The sequence below is a fragment of the Malus sylvestris genome, chromosome 12, assembly GCF_916048215.2.
Source record: "Malus sylvestris chromosome 12, drMalSylv7.2, whole genome shotgun sequence".
Lineage (NCBI taxonomy): Eukaryota > Viridiplantae > Streptophyta > Magnoliopsida > Rosales > Rosaceae > Malus > Malus sylvestris.
This window is the reverse complement of record NC_062271.1, coordinates 10,884,740-10,903,982: the sequence shown is the minus strand read 5'-3', so window position 1 is coordinate 10,903,982 and position 19,243 is coordinate 10,884,740. Positions and strand designations below refer to the sequence as shown.

General features: G+C 34.5%; 1 protein-coding gene across 1 annotated transcript; it reads right to left on the bottom strand.

Moving 5' to 3' along the window:
• Positions 1–659: 659 nt before the first annotated feature.
• LOC126592149 (putative protein FAR1-RELATED SEQUENCE 10) lies at positions 660–2,235 on the bottom strand. Its single transcript, XM_050257897.1, has 3 exons — positions 1,419–2,235; positions 757–1,190; positions 660–665 (listed from the first exon to the last, which is right to left on the bottom strand). The coding sequence occupies exons 1-3, from the start codon at positions 2,233–2,235 to the stop codon at positions 660–662; spliced, it is 1,257 nt and encodes a 418-aa protein (XP_050113854.1).
• Between the last annotated feature and the right edge of the window lie 17,008 nt (positions 2,236–19,243).

Below are 19,243 nucleotides of genomic sequence, written 5' to 3'. Positions count from 1 at the left end.
TGTGATTTTCACACACCCTTAATTACCTTTCCCACACCCCTTCTTATTTTTTAATACTTAATTGATATCTTACTATTTACTCTTCCATATATACCCTTTTTACTTTTTGACCATTGGAATTTTAGAATACTTTTGCTTTTTTATTTTAAACTTGTTTTTTTTTCTAACACTCAACCATATATGCCCATTTGTAACTCAAGCTCTACTGCCTAATCTGAGAGATCCCAAAACAAGTATAAAACACCTATTATAGAAATAAAAATAAAACGATTACCTAATGATATAGCATATATGCATAAGTTACATGAATTGTACAAAATACTAGTAAGCAATCCACATACACTTTAATCCCCATAATAGCAGCCTCATGCCCCAAAAAATACATCAGATATCATTACAAGCTTTCACATTCTGCCTACACTATGTTTGGCCTTTAATCTTGTGTTCAAAAGGAGATGTCAATATTAACAAAAAGATATGAAACCCATGCACTCCAACCTACAAGAAAATAAAAACATGTCAACAAAAGGAAAGAAAATTACAAACTTAATTAGTATTTTTATGGGGAAAAATCAACAAAAATATATGTACCTTAATGTGTTCTTTACCCATCTAAGCTATTATTAACAAAAAGTTTCTTTGGCAAATCATTATGCTCATCACACCTATAAACAATGAACATTAAGTTATACATATATATAAATAATCATGACCATAGTAGACAATATTAAAAGATAAATAAAAAAAATGACATACCCGTCGAGCACGTTTCTGAGCCTTCTCCTCTATTTCAAACTTTGAAGGACCACGCTTTGTAGAGCTTGATTCTTTTCTATTTTTAGAACCCATTGGACGACCTTTGTGAGGTTTAACATTAGGCTCAAGAGTTAATGGAAGAGAAGTATCAATAAATTCACAAAGTTGCCTTTTGGTATCCTCTTTTTGAGTAAGAGGCAACTTTTCATACTTTTTAAACTCCAATAGAAGGCCACTTATTTGATCATGTTCATTGTCCAAGCTTACATGACGATCATTGACAAACAATCTTCTATCAATCCTCCATTGTGGATGTATGTCATTTAGTTGCAAGACTTCAATATTCATCTCTCTAATCATGTGAGCACAAGGAAGACCCATTGTCTTGAGAAAATGACCCTTACATTGAGATGGAAGATCAGAAGAACTTGAGGCTTCATATTGATTATATAACTCATTCAATGCAAATCTAGATACATGAGTAACAACCTCTTTGAAGAAGGGAAGTCGAAACTTGTGTGAAACTCTAACTTTTTCACTTGAAAGTTGAGGAGTTTTGATTTCTTGAAATTGATTTTCAATAGCAAGGCATATTTTTTATTTTACCTCACGAAGACCTCCAGTTGAAACTTGAAGATAGTTTTTTAGCGTTGCATGTGCACCTTCGGCTCTTGAAGTAACACGGTTACCAAAGTGGGTAACTTTCTCTGACCATGAACTTACAAACTTTTCTTTATATGGAAGCCAAGTACCAAGAATATATTTCAAAACAAATTTCTTCTCCTCGTACTTAACTTCAAAAAGACTCCAAGCTTCATTGAATGATGTTTCATTAGGAGATTGGATTAAAATTGTCCAAGTAGAAATGAAATCAATCCAATCAACTTCTTCCTCAAAATGAGCTTTACAATTTGCAAGTATATTTTTCTTAATATGCCACACGCACAAAAGATTGGAAGTACTCGGAAAGACAATGCGTATAGCATTCATTAATGCCAACTCCCTATCCGTTATAATCACCATAGGATGATTATCAACTCCCAAAATCTTACTAAACATTTTTAGAGCCCACACATAATCCTCTTCTTTCTCATTTTGCATGAAAACAAAACAAGAATAAAAGGATGTGTTGAAACTTGAAACTCCTATGATATTCAATAATGGCATCTTATACTTGTTGGTCTTATATGTGCAATCCATCACAAAAACATATGGGTAGCTCTTGGTCAACTCTATAGACAAGGGATGAGCAAAGATCAAATGAGTCAAGTGGCCTTCATGATCATACTCAATGTTATAAGTGAAACCACCTTCACCAAGTTCTTCTAATAATGCTTGAATAACTGGACGCCCAGCCGGACTCTCCTTCACAATCTTAGCTCTTAGATTATAGATGTTTCGAGAAACTACTTGAAGATGAGGATTGCCTTGCCGAATCGAAGATAGAATTTGGTGTGGTGGTATACCAGCCTTACTCATTTCTTTAATTCGTAAGATTTCCTCTTGTGAAAATTGACGACAAGAAGGATGTCCACACATGTCATTTGAAAGTTCATGGTTATGCAATAAACTTTTTATCTCTAGCTTCCAAAATTCTTCATATTTCTTTTTACGCCCCCTGACTTCAAATGGACAATTTATGAGGCGAGATCCTGAGTTTTTTTTTTTTTTCTTTCATCTAGTGAAGTTTTAGAGGCTTGATAATCCCCACCTCTATCACAACCAATAGCAACATATGTATTTGTCTTAGATCTTCTAATAACGGTTGCAAACCCTTGCATTAATGCTATCTTACGAACTTCCCCGATGAGGTCTTCTTGACTTTCAAAACATTTTGCCAACAAAGAGAGCATTTTATTGGGCTCATCAATCGTTGGTTGACTTCCTATATATCACAAACCAACACATTTATATATGTAGAATATATACTTTTTATCAATGGGCTAGACATTAAAGTATCAAATTTATACCAAAGCATTGTATGCATTATATCAAGTTTACACCAGAACATGGAGCCTAGGTAAAACTACAACAATTAAATCTAATACCAATTTACTGTTGGAAATGTGCCCTAAATCCAATCATGTGATGATACTTTACGGACATTTCACATGTTAAACTAATCTAGTTTTACATATAAAGGGCATACATTATTGTTTGAGCCGTCTCATATAAATGTTATATGCTTAAACAATAAAGTCCAAGGAATTTGTGATTGGGAGAATGTAATCTAATGAAGTTAGATTCTTGAGACCATTCTTTCGTAGACACATCCTAAACGTTCCTGATCATAGGATTGCCAATTGGGCATTGACAGTCCGTCAAGATCGGTACGTACTATGTCTTCTCTCAGGGAGAGTGATTAGTCTCGAATCATTGGTGTGTGTGACATCAAGACAAGTGCGGTAGGTGCTCAATAGAGAATGAGTTCACTGAACGCGATCAACGAAGAGTTCTCATATTCCATGTCACATGAGAACTCATGGTTGGGATAATGCAAAGTAGTCCTTTGACCTGAGGCATCATAGTTGTCTTGTGGTTAAGACCTTGATCTTTGATTATGTCAAAGTCATCCCACCAGGAGGGTGTCCACGGCATCGTTGGGGTCAAGCCGCTTAGCTATGGAGACAAGTGAATGCGCAACAAGGGATCTCTAACCTTCAAACTGTTTGAGGGAGAATACTCTCTGATATGATTTGAATCTCTGGCCAGAGTATGAATGAGATTTGGGAATGTGTTCCTAATCACATTCAAGGTAATCATATAAGCACAAGACACACATTGGATAGTAGACATGAGAAAATAAACTATCAAACCAAACAATGTGGTCAAGAGTATTAGATTAGAGAAAGACCGTATTGCATTTGTAATCCCAGACTGAATAGGTTCTCCACCTCTTCTGATTAGCTTGGGTAACCATGACATACGGCTAGGTGTCACTCATGGTTTGTGGAAGCCCTAAACGTGTGTAATCACTAAAGGGAGAATTGAAAATAGTTTCAATTCACAATCGATGTAAAATGGTTTTAATCGCCCACTACCTCGCTAAAAGGAACCTAATGGATCGTACACCGTGTAAGGTAGAGATGGACGAAATAAATGAAATGAGTAAGATTAATTGAATGGTTTAATTATTTATGGCAAGGATTAATTAATATGTTAATTAATCAAACGAATAAGTTCGTTAAAGACCACGGGATAGTTTTGGACCTTAAGGCCCAATGGGCTTCGAACGTCAAGCCCATTAACTTAAGTTGTATGACAATTTAATGAATAAAGATTCATTAAAGCCCAAAAGCCCAAAAATCCCTAAATGGCCGGCCATAAGGAATGAATTAGGGTTTTGGTTATTTAGGTCACTTAAAGAAGTGACTATATAAATGACTTTATAGCCAAATATTCATTAAGTGAAATAAGGGTTTATTTTTGGGGAAAATGGGTGAGAATTGTCTCTCCATTTTCTCTCTAAATAGGCCAACACCTTGGAGGTGATTAGCTAGTCATCTAATCCTCCAAGGTCACTCATTCATCATCCAATCTCTCCTTGGTGTAGAGACTTAGAGGTTCTCAATTTTGGGAACTTGGAGAACCTATTCTTCCATCCAAATCCATGGATCTAAGAAGCAAGGAATGAAGGCCCTATCTCTTTGGGTGATTAGCCTTTGCTTATGCAAAGAGGAATCTACAAAGGTATTAATTTCAACTCACTTTGTTTTGAGTTGATTATTGGTTCACCAATCTACTAGGCTTTGAATTTCATGGTCATGTTTTGTTTTTGAGTACATACAAGCATGATTCCGCCTTTTAATTGTTAATTGCATGCTATATGATGTTGCTCAAATGAACATGTTTTTCAAAATAATTCCTTCAAGTGGTATCAGAGCCTAGGTCTAGTAGTTGGTGAATCCTTTTGTGTTTTGTAGTTCATAAGTTTGTGATCTAAAAGTTGTAATTGTTACAAGCTTTATTCTTGCTTCTTTGAAAGTAAATTTTGTTGGAAAATTTGCTATCTCAAATGTTGTAGATGTTGTTCATATGAGCATGAATATTGGAGCTAAAATTTGGTGCCATGCTTTTGGGAAAATTCGGCCAAAATCAAAGGGGGGATTTTTGGGTTCTTGTTTGACTTGTTAAAAGTGTTTTAATGTGTTCTTTGGAACCCCTAAGTACCCTAGTTTGGTTAGATGTTATTTCCCTTAAGTAAGAATGGTTTTGGAATGTTTTTGGGTGGAAAAAGTTCATGGAAAAATTTGGGTTTTTCATGGATGTTCTTCATTGTTCTTGATGTTCTTGCCAAGAACAAAAAGGTTTGGTGTATTGATTCAAAGTTTTGAATTATTTCATAAAGTATATGTGATATGTTTTTTAAATGATTTATTATGTATTTAAAGTGTTAGATATTTGTATAAATGATGATTGAAATAATTGTGTTTGAATTATTTCAAAAACATATCTTATCTTACATACACTTGCATGTTTTTGACAAAACTCACAAATCAACACACACACCAACCTTATCCCTCCCTAAAACCAGCCACTCCCTCAAAGGGAGTACTTTTGGGGCTTTTATGCAATTACATAAAGTTTTGATACTTTTGTGTATTTGCACTTTGGCCCAAAAGTTTACGTTTTTACGTTTAGGTCCAAAAACGCTAAAGGACAAATTGTTTTGTTCCTTTAATGATGTTTTTGCATTATTAAAAGTTTGGGTTCTAGTTGTATTTACATGAAGTTGTGACTTTTGTGTATTATACAAAGTGACCCCAAAAGTTTTTGTATTTGCAATATGGCCCAAAAGTTGAGGTTAATTGCAAGATGGCCCAAATAGGATGAGAACAAAATTGTTTTGTCTCTTTAAATGAGAATTGGATTTTCATTTTGTTTAGCTCCATTTAAATCAATTTTATGGATACAAAAACCAAATGAAAATGTTGCATTCAATTAATTAGTTAAAGTGTTAATTAATTAAAGGGTGATTATGAACCTAAGCCTAATATAATTGAGCTATGTGAAAGGCGTTTCAAATTTGTTTGAACCATGGGAATGTGTAGATTAAATTTTGGTTGTAATTTGATTTGATCAAATGTTGTAAAAGGGCTTAAGCTCTTCTTTACTTTAAAGTAATTTGTTATATGCAAATGTTGTAATGAGCATAAGCTCACCTTTACTTTGAAGTACTTCTTTCTTGCTTTATACGATATGCATGAAAATGAAGTAGTTGGGTCCAACGCCCATAAGACAACACGCCTTAATGTGATTAAACGCGTAACTAAAATCAATCTTCATTCCTAGACTGAGGTTCAACACAAGGCTCGTGTTGAATCTAAACAAAGGTTCATAATCATCCTTAGGCCCTAAGGCAACTATGTAGTCCATCAAATGAATGCAAAGTTTATGTTAGTAGTATCATATACTCTTGCTTTAAAAATCGTTTTAAAAGCATAGTGGGAGTATTATGTACAACTAAAACAATGAGATGGACCAATAGTTGTTATAGGACCAAAATAGTTTTAATAGAGATTAAAATGTATGTTTATATGTGATGAGACATAAAACCCTCAACCAAACCAATATTAAGTTGATAAGCGAGAGATGTTTAGAATATCTCTTCGTGGCCTTCCACCGTGGTGGGATCCAATCGTTTATGACTTGTACACCGGCTTCACCCTATCATGGGGGAGTACACAGTGCATGCTTATACTCAGGAGGAATCCATATACATATGATGAGGTGAGTGTAGGCAACGAGGATAGCTATATATCGTATCATCGTGAGGCTATTCTTGAACCCCTTCACACACTAAGCATGGTGGGAAGAACTTAACTAAGTGCAATGGAACCAATATCATATCATTGTGAGGTTACATTCTCTAGAGGCCAAATAAGATGGGTACTTGCATGAGTTGCAAATGAGTAAGCGTACTCTCTCATTATTATTGTTGCTAGCCATATATCGTATCATCGTGAGGTGGGCTTGGTAATAGTGAGCCTCCCATAACCTACTAGGAGTTTCATCCAAAACTCTCGAATTCCTATGAGGGATATGGAATTTGCCAAAAATAGTGGGTGGTGCTATTTTGATTTAAAGACCCGAATCAAATGGCTTAAAATCAATCAATCTATATTCGTTATGTATTTGATTACCAATATATTTGCAAACGCTATCCAACACTTGACAAAACCGAACGTTTAGTTTACGGACTTGGTACTACAAAACCATAGATTGTCTTTAAATGGCTTGTAAAAGTACCAAAGTAGTCTCATCCTCACAATCTTCCTATTGATAATGTATCATTAGAAGAATATGTTAGAAAAGGTCTATCATAAAGAGGACAACACTTTTAATGTCATAATTCTTCAATTACAAATTGTTGTATGAAGAAATAGGAGTTGCTTTGAACAACTCTTAGTCAATGCAAACACTTAGTGCTTGTTTCTTTGTTAAATGAACAAAGAACTTGAGAAGAAAGCACAAAGGCATGAACACTTAAATGTGCCATGATTCTTCATTTACAAATTGTTGTATGAAGAAATGAGAGTTGCCTTGTACAACTCTTGAAGGTTTGTAATTATGTTTAGAACATAATGGTTGGTTGACAAAAATAGTCCATTAACATGGACTTATGATGATTTTGAATCATTGAATGTTGAAGTGATAAACCACTTAAACGAGACGGAAACTAGGCAAGGACTTCACCTTTGTTTCCCTATCCTAATCGTTCACTAAGTTTATTGTAAACTATATAGTGAACAATAACCACATGCTCTCCAAAATGTTTGATGTGTATAACACAATTGAAAAAGGTTTCAAGAGAGATAGTGGGAGTTTAGGGACCATGACTAATGTAGTCAAAGGTGAAAGTCAAATAAAGAAGATAAATAACTCCAAGGGAACAAACTTTCTTTATGAAAGGATGGATATTGGAAGGGGTATTTGCAAGAAATGTCTTGCAAGTGTCAAGGACACACCTTTCGAAGGTGTTGTAAATTGTTCTTGAATAGTTCAAAACAGTTGGTTCTTCTACTTGAATGCATGATTCTGTATTAGTGACTATGTTTTACAATCGTTGTAAAAGTGTGGCTAATAAGAAGTAGAAGATAAATGAGAGAAGAGAAAGTACTTCACATTCGAAACGTGAATCAAATGTAGATCTCTGCGAAAGCAGATGGTACTTACTTCCTCATATGAACTACCAAAGAAATTGGAAAAACATAGATTGTCTTTGTATTCCAATTTTAAGGAACTAAATTCAGTCACTATGTGAAATGGATAAATGTTTTGTTTGACAAAACAATGTTCTTTATTAATCAATGATTGGATTATGGTAATCTAATTAATTATCTCTATAGTAGAGATAATATGGTGGTGTTAACTGTTTAGAAAATAATGATGCTTAAAACCCAAAAGGTTGCAAGGTAGTGACTAATCCCAACTAAAGTTGTGATACCTCTAAAAACATAAGTTATGAGTTGGTGAAAGATGGATGCTTTGGATCGTTAGATCCGGATCCAATACCTTCTTGTTAAAATTGTATAGAGGCAAAATGTTTGAATCTTTATTCTTTTGGAAAGAAGAAAGAATCACAAAGTTGTTGAGATTAATTCACTTAAATGTTAGTGGCACTTGTCCACAAACATAATATTACTCATGTTGAATTACATTCACCGAAGATCACTCTCGGTTGGACTATAGTTTATTTTGAATAAACACAAGTCCGAATACTTTGCAAAATGTTTCAAAGAATTCAAGTAATGTAAGTTGATGAGTAAGACGTCTAAAGTATTTACCTCCTTAGATTTGATCCAAGGAAAGGTAACACTTTAGATGAGTTTCCTTGAAAGATATCAAGGAAAATAGCATCATAAGATAATGTATTTCTCCATTAGGAGAAGAACGAACTTGAATAAGATTTAGTTCGTTAGATGTTATCTATTACCCATATATAGGATATATACTTCTAAAAACAATATGATTGTCAATGAGAAGATCTTCCAATATTTTCATGACTCCATAAGATGTAGTTGGAAAAGAAAGACAAATCTTAAGCATGTTAAAGATTTGGGATTGTGTGCTAACAAGCAATATTTGTTTGATAATAATCTTGTAGGATATCCTTAAAATAACTTTTGGATATCGCTTCTATAAACCAACTAACAAATGTTGTTTTGTTGGATAGTTCATTGTAATTCTACAATGTGATTTGCCTAAAAGCAAATGAACGAGAGATAGAACTCAAAGAATGGGTTCTTTGAGAGACAAGAAAGTAATCAACAAATATAACAACCTAGTTCCTATACCACAAGCTCCAAGGTAGTCGATAAGGATTTAAAAACCGTCTCAGTTGAATGGTTTTGAACTTTATGACTATGTCATAGAGTTGCACCTCTTAATTCGAAAGAAATAAGAATGAAAATCCTTATGACTACATTGAGTGCATATACGATATATACTCAAGGAAATGGTAAAGTACCATTTGACTCGAAATAATGAAACCTTCATAGCTAATTGGTAGCTTAAGGTGACTACAATCAAAGAGAATGGTTAACTTTAAAGGAACCATTTTTGACGTAGTCTTAGTTTCAATTAATTCGAAGATTGTTAGCTACAACTAAATGGTGATTCAATGTTTTGACATAATATGGGTTTCCGAAACCATTATTAAGATAGTCTTGATAATATATGTCTAAAACTATGAATCACAAAACATGAAAGTTGTAGAGATCCATCCATCATGGATCTTAGCAAGTTAGTGGGAGCTATTTGCATTTTATGAGAAAATGATCAAATCGTTTGATTTCTCATAAAGATGTAAATGAATCTTTTGTTTACTAGTTTTACAAAAGATTAGTGGGAGTTAATCATGTTCCTAAAAATTTAAATATATATGATATATTAATTTTGGAAATGAAAAGAATACTTCTTCGTTAAAGTTATGACTTTAATACATTATATGAAGATAGAATGTATATGGGAGATATAGTCTATATACATGGGATGGAAATCTATAATGATATATTTCATGATATAATTGGATTATATCAATCCCTAATAATAGACAATGGATGCTAGGAAGTTTCTCATATGATGATAAACTTCAATAAGAAGGACGATTCTAGTGAGACTAGCAAGTTGCCATTCTCAAAGGGAAAGTGCCCCTTTGACTCCCAAAGAAATAATGCGTAAATAGAATCCTTTATGCATACGCAGAAAGGTGATTTATGTATTTCATATTGTATGAAAAACATTGATATGAGTTGTACCTAGAACGGTACAAGATGATATCAGTGCAAGCCCAGGATCAGAACCATGGCAACTGTCAAGTGAGTCCTTAAGTATTTAAGAAATACTAAAGGATAAATTCCTCAAAGATCGAGGAAGAATCAAAGTAACGTAATGGAAGCGTAAATGTATTAGATTATGAATCTAATCCATCATTGGATGTTTCTTCATTATGAATGAAGAGATAAACAGATATCTCTTTATTATGACTAAAGAGATATTTGGATGGAAACATTAAAGTAATGACTTTAGTGTGTTCCATTATGAATGCAAGATATATTGCCATATAGAAGTTTACAACAATGTTGTTTGGATGGGAAAGTTCATTTATGAACTCTCTATTCGGTTCCAACCAGAAAGTGTATGACACTAATGGGGCGATAGCTCAAGCCTGGGAATCAAGGTCTCATCAAGATCCGAACACAAATGAGAGACTGAACCACATGATTGAGAATCATGTATAATGGTGACGTTGTTATTCTCAAGGTTGCTTCTGTGGATAACACATATAGATATCCACTGCCTAGGCCTACTATTCAGCCATTTATGAAATGACTACAGAAGAGATATCATCATTGATGATCAAGCTGATTGGCTCTAGTGCAAGTGGGAGATTGTTGGAAATGTGCCCTAAATCCAATCATGTGATGATACTTTACGGACATTTCACATGTTAAACTAATCTAGTTTTACATATAAAGGGCATACATTATTGTTTGAGCCGTCTCATATAAATGTTATATGCTTAAACAATAAAGTCCAAGGAATTTGTGATTGGGAGAATGTAATCTAATGAAGTTAGATTCTTGAGACCATTCTTTCGTAGACACATCCTAAACGTTCCTGATCATAGGATTGCCAATTGGGCATTGACAGTCCGTCAAGATCGGTACGTACTATGTCTTCTCTCAGGGAGAGTGATTAGTCTCGAATCATTGGTGTGTGTGACATCAAGACAAGTGCGGTAGGTGCTCAATAGAGAATGAGTTCACTGAACGCGATCAACGAAGAGTTCTCATATTCCATGTCACATGAGAACTCATGGTTGGGATAATGCAAAGTAGTCCTTTGACCTGAGGCATCATAGTTGTCTTGTGGTTAAGACCTTGATATTTGATTATGTCAAAGTCATCCCACCAGGAGGGTGTCCACGGCATCGTTGGGGTCAAGCCGCTTAGCTATGGAGACAAGTGAATGCGCAACAAGGGATCTCTAACCTTCAAACTGTTTGAGGGAGAATACTCTCTGATATGATTTGAATCTCTGGCCAGAGTATGAATGAGATTTGGGAATGTGTTCCTAATCACATTCAAGGTAATCATATAAGCACAAGACACACATTGGATAGTAGACATGAGAAAATAAACTATCAAACCAAACAATGTGGTCAAGAGTATTAGATTAGAGAAAGACCGTATTGCATTTGTAATCCCAGACTGAATAGGTTCTCCACCTCTTCTGATTAGCTTGGGTAACCATGACATACGGCTAGGTGTCACTCATGGTTTGTGGAAGCCCTAAACGTGTGTAATCACTAAAGGGAGAATTGAAAATAGTTTCAATTCACAATCGATGTAAAATGGTTTTAATCGCCCACTACCTCGCTAAAAGGAACCTAATGGATCGTACACCGTGTAAGGTAGAGATGGACGAAATAAATGAAATGAGTAAGATTAATTGAATGGTTTAATTATTTATGGCAAGGATTAATTAATATGTTAATTAATCAAACGAATAAGTTCGTTAAAGACCACGGGATAGTTTTGGACCTTAAGGCCCAATGGGCTTCGAACGTCAAGCCCATTAACTTAAGTTGTATGACAATTTAATGAATAAAGATTCATTAAAGCCCAAAAGCCCAAAAATCCCTAAATGGCCGGCCATAAGGAATGAATTAGGGTTTTGGTTATTTAGGTCACTTAAAGAAGTGACTATATAAATGACTTTATAGCCAAATATTCATTAAGTGAAATAAGGGTTTATTTTTGGGGAAAATGGGTGAGAATTGTCTCTCCATTTTCTCTCTAAATAGGCCAACACCTTGGAGGTGATTAGCTAGTCATCTAATCCTCCAAGGTCACTCATTCATCATCCAATCTCTCCTTGGTGTAGAGACTTAGAGGTTCTCAATTTTGGGAACTTGGAGAACCTATTCTTCCATCCAAATCCATGGATCTAAGAAGCAAGGAATGAAGGCCCTATCTCTTTGGGTGATTAGCCTTTGCTTATGCAAAGAGGAATCTACAAAGGTATTAATTTCAACTCACTTTGTTTTGAGTTGATTATTGGTTCACCAATCTACTAGGCTTTGAATTTCATGGTCATGTTTTGTTTTTGAGTACATACAAGCATGATTCCGCCTTTTAATTGTTAATTGCATGCTATATGATGTTGCTCAAATGAACATGTTTTTCAAAATAATTCCTTCATTTACCATTAAGTTAAAGTGTATTGGGGACCAATAGATTCCAATAGAAAATTAATTTCCCCAAAACCAACACAAATCAATATTCTCTATTATTTCCGTTTTTATGAGTACAGAGTTGACACCAGTTTTTGTTTTGGGCAAAAGTACATTTTTGCTCCAGTTTTATAAACCCCAACACAAACCAATAGTTAAAGTACATTTTTGCTCAAGTTTTTATGAGGAATAGGTAATTTTTGGCTCCATTTGAAGTTCAAGTGTTTGGATTACAGAATTGACACCAAGATTTTGTTTTGGGCAAAAGACACCAAGAATTTAAGTTAGAGATTTCAAACAAAAAAAATATATCAATCATACTTTTTATCTCGTCTGTTCATTTTCAATCTAACGGTTCTTATCTAGATGTGTAAATAGCATGTGTACCGTGTACATGAGAGAAAAATCTGTTATAGAGCATTGCCCGGTACATTCACGTAAGCATGGTAGTTTTTAATCTTTTGCTCCTTAGTCTCTGAGCATTGCCTAATTTTTCGTTATTCTTGTAAAAAAAATTCTGATGTCAAAAACATTTACAAACTTAGTTTCGTGATTTTCTGTTTACTTGACGCATTTTTCTAAATTTCTTCCCCTGGATTCAGTTACTTCTTTGTTACATGATACATTAATCTTAAACCACCAGTATTCAATCATTCAATTGATATTTGAACCACAAATTAGGGAAAGAAAAAACTAAACCTAAAAAACAAATTGAGGCAAGAAGAGAACAAAAACCCTAAATTCCAAAATCAATCTTAATAATTTTAGAAACTTACCATCAAAAGTGTTAAGAGGACGAATGCATTCTGAAATTTCTTCTATACCATCCTCCTTGCATGCCATATCCAATATCTTCTGCAACTCAATGTCCATCTGGAGCTCTTCATCTGTTATTATCAGGTCATCCATTGTGGTTTTTCACAAGAATTAATAAAGAGGACAGGGGAACGGAAAGAGAAGAAGCAATGGAAATTTCAGAATAGGTCTCGTTGGGCTCGGCGGAGGGAGTGGGAGGCTCCGAAGAAGCAGTGGAAATATTTGCGGCGGCGAGGGAATCGGGCCGCGAGAGGTGTCTGGGTTTGGGGAAAAAGCGGGAGGTGTCTGGGTTTGGGGAAGAAGCGGGAGAAGAATGGGGGAGTAGGGGAGATTCATTCCAAGTAAATCAAAAATAAAAAACAACTTTTAAAAGTCAAAAAGTAAAAAGGGTATGTATGGAAGAGTAAATAGTAAGATATCAATTAAGTATTAAAAAATAAGAAAGGGTGTGTGTAAGGTAATTAAGGGTGTGTGAAAATCACAACCCAAAAGCTATAGGAACATGGATAGCAGATTAGATTACAGATTGAACAGTGGGAATGGGTTAGTAAATGTTGGGCTAAACATAGAGAATCTAAGCTGGGTGCTCAACACTTAATTAATATGGGATTTTCAATTTAAATTGTGATGGTTCTAAGTTCCAAGCAACCGCAGCAGCGGTCAGCCGCTGCACACAATCCCCTCTCTTTCTCTCCCTTAAAGTTTATGCTAGAAAGAAAGGATTTCAGTAGAAGCATGTCCAGATACTTGACATACGATTATAGGAAAACCAATTGTATTATATGAGCATAATACACATATGTATTGCATTATACTCTACATAATTAAAGGACCAGTACATGACTATACTAACCCACGGATGGCCTGCATGAGCTAAAACTCTTATGCAATCCGGTAGGACGAAATTTTCGAACTATATATTCAGTTTTGTTGATATTCTCCAACTATATTATCTCATTTTAGTCTGTATGAAAAGACTATTTGATTTGACAAGGAGGGAAAAAAACTCTTTGCACGTGCACTAATAAATGAAGGAGGATTCTCTCCCATCCTAATCTCTTCCCCCTTCCTTCTCCTTCTATTTGAATGGTTACGGTTTAACCACATCAACATCTGTTGTAAACTGAAATAGAAAGGAACGAAGTTACCAAAAAAATGTAGAACCCTTGAGTGCTGAATGATTCTTGGGATGAGTCGCGGACTAAGTCGCTCTCTTTAAGATGTTTCGCGGCTCTACCCAAAGTGTGCAAGCAGTTCACAAACACCACGTCGTCTCCAGGATAAAACAGCCTAGAACCTTCTTCTTCTGATAGGTTCTTCCTTGCACAATGAAAGAACCTTCGAACTCACACATTTTCTATATGTTGCTTTCAGAACTTAATTTTCTATATGTTTCTTTTTCTCCTCTCCCTTTTCTTCGAAAGGGAACATGTATATATGCAAGGCAATTAAATATACGTTTCAATTTTTTATATTCAAGGGCTTGAAAATCTTTAATAATAAAAACTGAAGAAACCAAAACTATCAAATAAAAAACGTACATATTCAAAGGTCAAAAAACCGTACATATTCAAACCTAACAAAAAGAACGTACAGGACCTAATCTTCTCTATTCAGAGAAGGAATCCCACCATTTAACTTTCTTACGTTTCAAAAGTAGTGGATGAGATTACTCCTCATCAAAAGGTAGGATTAAATACAATTTAGGTTATATATATATATATATATATATATATATATATATATATATATTTAATGATTGTAATAAGTCCAAATATAAATACCACAACGGACAAAAACATAGCAATTAAAATATTTAAATAAAAACATATTTACTCCAACAATCCCCCACTTGTTTTTGTTTAAAAATCGTAAATCAAGCAACATATTATAAAGTTATGCATAAGTAAAGGTGTTTCTCAACTTGAACCTGTACATAGTGTTAGTGATCCAGATTGTACCAGAGTAACTTATAGTTTTAAACTCTATCTTTGACAACACCACACACACACAACTTTATTAAGGTGAAGTTCAAAAAGCCAGCACATTACGGCCATGTGCTTGTATCCCAGTATAGTGAATGCTCTAGAAACTTGCCCAAAATTTCATAGGAAGCAGCCTCACTTCCACATTCATATAGGTAAGACTATCAAAGATATTCCTGCAGCTAGATATCCCACTCAACATAGAGTATAGACCTTATTAAGAGAAAAAATCTCAAACTAAAAACGCTTCAGGATGCCATGCTTCTTAGGGATGGACTTGGAATAATATTCCAAATTAAAATTAGTAAGACTTCACTCATATCACTTGTGACTTGTTATTACCCTTTGAACCAATTTTTTGGGATCTTCAGTCTATAGGTTAGGTTGCTATCACAAATGACTCAATTTTCTAAGGGCTTTAGTCTCATCCCTTTCGAGGTTTTCCAAACCCTTTCTCGCGCTAGTCCTTTCGTCAAAGGATCAGCTAAGTTTTCTTCAGACCGTATATGATCCACTCTTACAGCTCCTTTAGAGAGGTAATCTCTTACAGTGTTGTGCTTACGACGTATTTGTCGCCTTTTCCCGTTATAATAACGGTTTTGTACTTTAGCTATTGGCGATGTGCTATCACAATGGATCAAAACTGCTGGAATCGGTTTCTCCCATAAAGGGGTATCTGACAGTAGGTTTCTCAACCATCCTGCTTCTTCGCTTGCCGTAGCTAACGCTATTAATTCTGACTTCATAGTAGACTGAGCCAAGATAGTCTGTTTCTTCGACTTCCATGACACAGCCCCGCCACTAATACTAAAAATATATCCACTAGTGGCTTTAGAGTCATCTAAAAAGGTATTCCAATCAGCGTCGTTGTAACCTTCTAGGACAACAGGAAACTTCTCATAGTGTAATCTGAAATTCATCGTCTTTTTAAGGTATCTCATAAGCCTCTCTATAGCATGCCAATGCTTCAAACTGGGTCTGCTAGTAAACCTACATAAAACTCATACAACATAAGATATGTTAGGCCTAGTGCAATCAGTAGCATAACGAAGACTACCAATAATGCTCGCATACTCAGATTGTTTAACATTGTCACCAGTGTTCTTGAACAATTTTACACTAGGATCATAAGGAGTACATGCTGGTTTACAATCAAAATAATTATACTTTCTTAAAAAAATTTCTATGTAGTGAGATTGGTTTAAAGAGAACCCATGTTCGGACCTAGTTATTTTCAAACCAAGTATTACACTAGCTTCACCCAAGTCTTTCATATTAAAATTAGCACATAACAAAGTTTTGACATTATTTACAACATAAATATTCGAACCAAAAATAAGCATATCACCCACATATAGGCATATTATAGTGCACATATTATTTTCAGACTTATAATAGATGCATTTATCACTTTCATTTATTTTAAAACCATTTGAAGTAACCAAACTATCAAATTTCGCATGCCATTGTTTAGGAGCCTGTTTCAATCCATAAAGTGACTTATCTAACTTGCAAACTTTATTTTCTTGTACTGGAATAATAAAACCCTCTAATTCACCATTTAAGAAAGTTGTTTTAACATCCATTTGGTGCACAACAAGATCATGAATAGAAGCTAAAGCAAACAATACATGAATAGAAGTTATTCTAGTCACAAGTGAATAGGTATCAAAGAAATCAATATTTTCTCTTTGTCTATAGTCTTTGGCAACAAGTCGGGCTTTAAATTTTTCAACTGAACCGTCAAGTTTTAATTTTCTTTTAAGAATCCATTTGCAACCTATTGTTTTGCAACCAGGTGGAAGATCCACCAAATGCCAAGTTTGATTTGACTCCAAGGAGTCCATTTCATCATTTATAGCTTCTTGCCACAAATCTGTATCTAAAGAAGGTAAAGCTTCTTGAATTGTATTAGGATCTTCTTGTAAGTTATATACATGAAAATCAGGCCCAAAATCTTTAGCTATTCGAGCTCTTTTACTTTTCCTAGGTTCTAATACAGATTGACTATGTTCTACAATAGTAGGTTCATAAGTTTTAGAAGAATTAGAACCCCCACTATTTCGAAGATTAAAAGGAAATTTATTCTCATAAAAATCAGCATCAAGTGACTCAATTATGACATGGTTTTTCAAATCATAAAATCTATATGCTTTGCTATTACATGCATAACCAATAAAAACACATTCATATGCTCTACTAGCCAATTTCGATTTTTTTGGATTAGGTTTACGAACATAAGCTAAACAACCCCAAGTTCTGAAATACAACACATTTGGTTTCTTATTTTTCCAAATTTCGTAAGGAGAAATATTTGTTTTTGAGTTAGGGATTCTATTTAACACATAACATACAGTCAACACAATTTCACCCCACCAATAAGAAGTAGTTCCAAAACTAAGCAAAGTAGCAACAGTCAATTCACAAAGAGTTTGATTTTTTCTTTCCGCTTTACCATTCATTTTAGGAGAATAAGGAGAAGTAGTTTCATGAATAATTCCATGAGACTTAAACAAATTAACAAATTCAGTAGATTCATATTCTTGTCCTCTATCACTACGAAATCTTTTAATCTTACGATTAAATTGATTTTCAACTTCAGTCAAGAAAGTTTTGAACATGTCAATAGCTTCACTTTTATTTTTCATCAAATAGACAAAACAGTAATTCGAAGAATCATCAATAAAGGTAATAAAATAACGTTTTCCATTTCTAGTTAGCACTCTATCAAATTCGCATATATCAGAATGAATTAAATCAAGTGGTTCAGATTCTCTATTGATAGATTTATGTGAAGTTCTAGTGATTTTAGCTTGACTACAATATTCACAGTTTTCAAAATCATTAAATGATAAGTTAGGTAAAAAACCTAAGTTACTCATGTTCTTAACCAAGCATTTGTTAACATGACAAAGTCTAGCATGCCAAGTATTAAAAGAAGACAACATGTAAGAAGAAGTAGACATTTCATCAACATTTAATTTAAACATCCCATTAGTAGCATATCCCTTTCCCACAAAAATCCCATTTTTAGTAAGAGTATACGTATCTGCTCCAATGGTTTGAGTGAATCCAGCCTTGTTGAGAAGAAAGCCTGAGACCAGATTCTTCCTTATCGCTGGAGCGTGCATCACATCTTTTAGTATCATGGTTTTTCCAGAGGTGAACTTCAACTCCACCTCTCAAGTACCAGTGACATCAGTTGAATGCGAATCACCCAACAACACATTTCTTCCCTCAGCCATAGAATAGGTAGTGAAAAGGGAACGATCATAGCAAACATGGCGAGAAGCACCAGTGTCCACCCACCACCCCTCGGATCCATCAACAAAGTTGATTTCTGATATCATTGCAATCAGTTGCTCTTCAACAAGATTTGCCTGAGAAGCAGAGTTTGCCTTATAATGCATGGCAGATTCAATTCGTCTTAAAATTGTTGTAAACTGAAATAGAAAGGAGCAAAGTTACCAAAAAAATGTAGAACCCTTGAGTGGTGAATGATTCTTGGGATGAGTTGCAGATTAAGTCGCTCTCTTTAAGACGTTTCGCGGCTCTGCCCAAAGTGTGCAAGCAGTTCACAAACACCACGTCGTCCCCAGGATAAAACAGCCCAGAACCTTCTTCTTCTGATAGGTTCTTCCTTGCACAATGAAAGAACCTTTGAACTCACACCTTTTCTATATGTTGTTTTCAGAACTTAATTTAAAAAAATAATAAGATGTTGTTTCTTTTTCTCCTCCTTTTTCTTCAAAACATGGAACATATATATTTGCAAGACAATTAAATATACGTTTCAAATTTTTGATATTCAAGGGCTTGAAAATCTTTAATAATAAAAACTGAAGAAACCAAAACTGTCAAATAAAAAACGTACATATTCAAAGGTCAAAAAACCGTACATCTTCAAACCTAACAAAAGGAACGTACAGGACCTAATCTTCTTCTC

Bases quoted from the DNA above. Each gene is read 5' to 3' on its own strand.
- LOC126592149 (XM_050257897.1), bottom strand. From the start codon at position 2,235: ATGAGTAAGGCTGGTATACCACCACACCAAATTCTATCTTCGATTCGG. The intron at 1,191-1,418 runs GTGCACATGCAA...ATCAATATGAAG, and splicing joins TGTTACTTCAAGAGCCGAAG to CCTCAAGTTCTTCTGATCTT.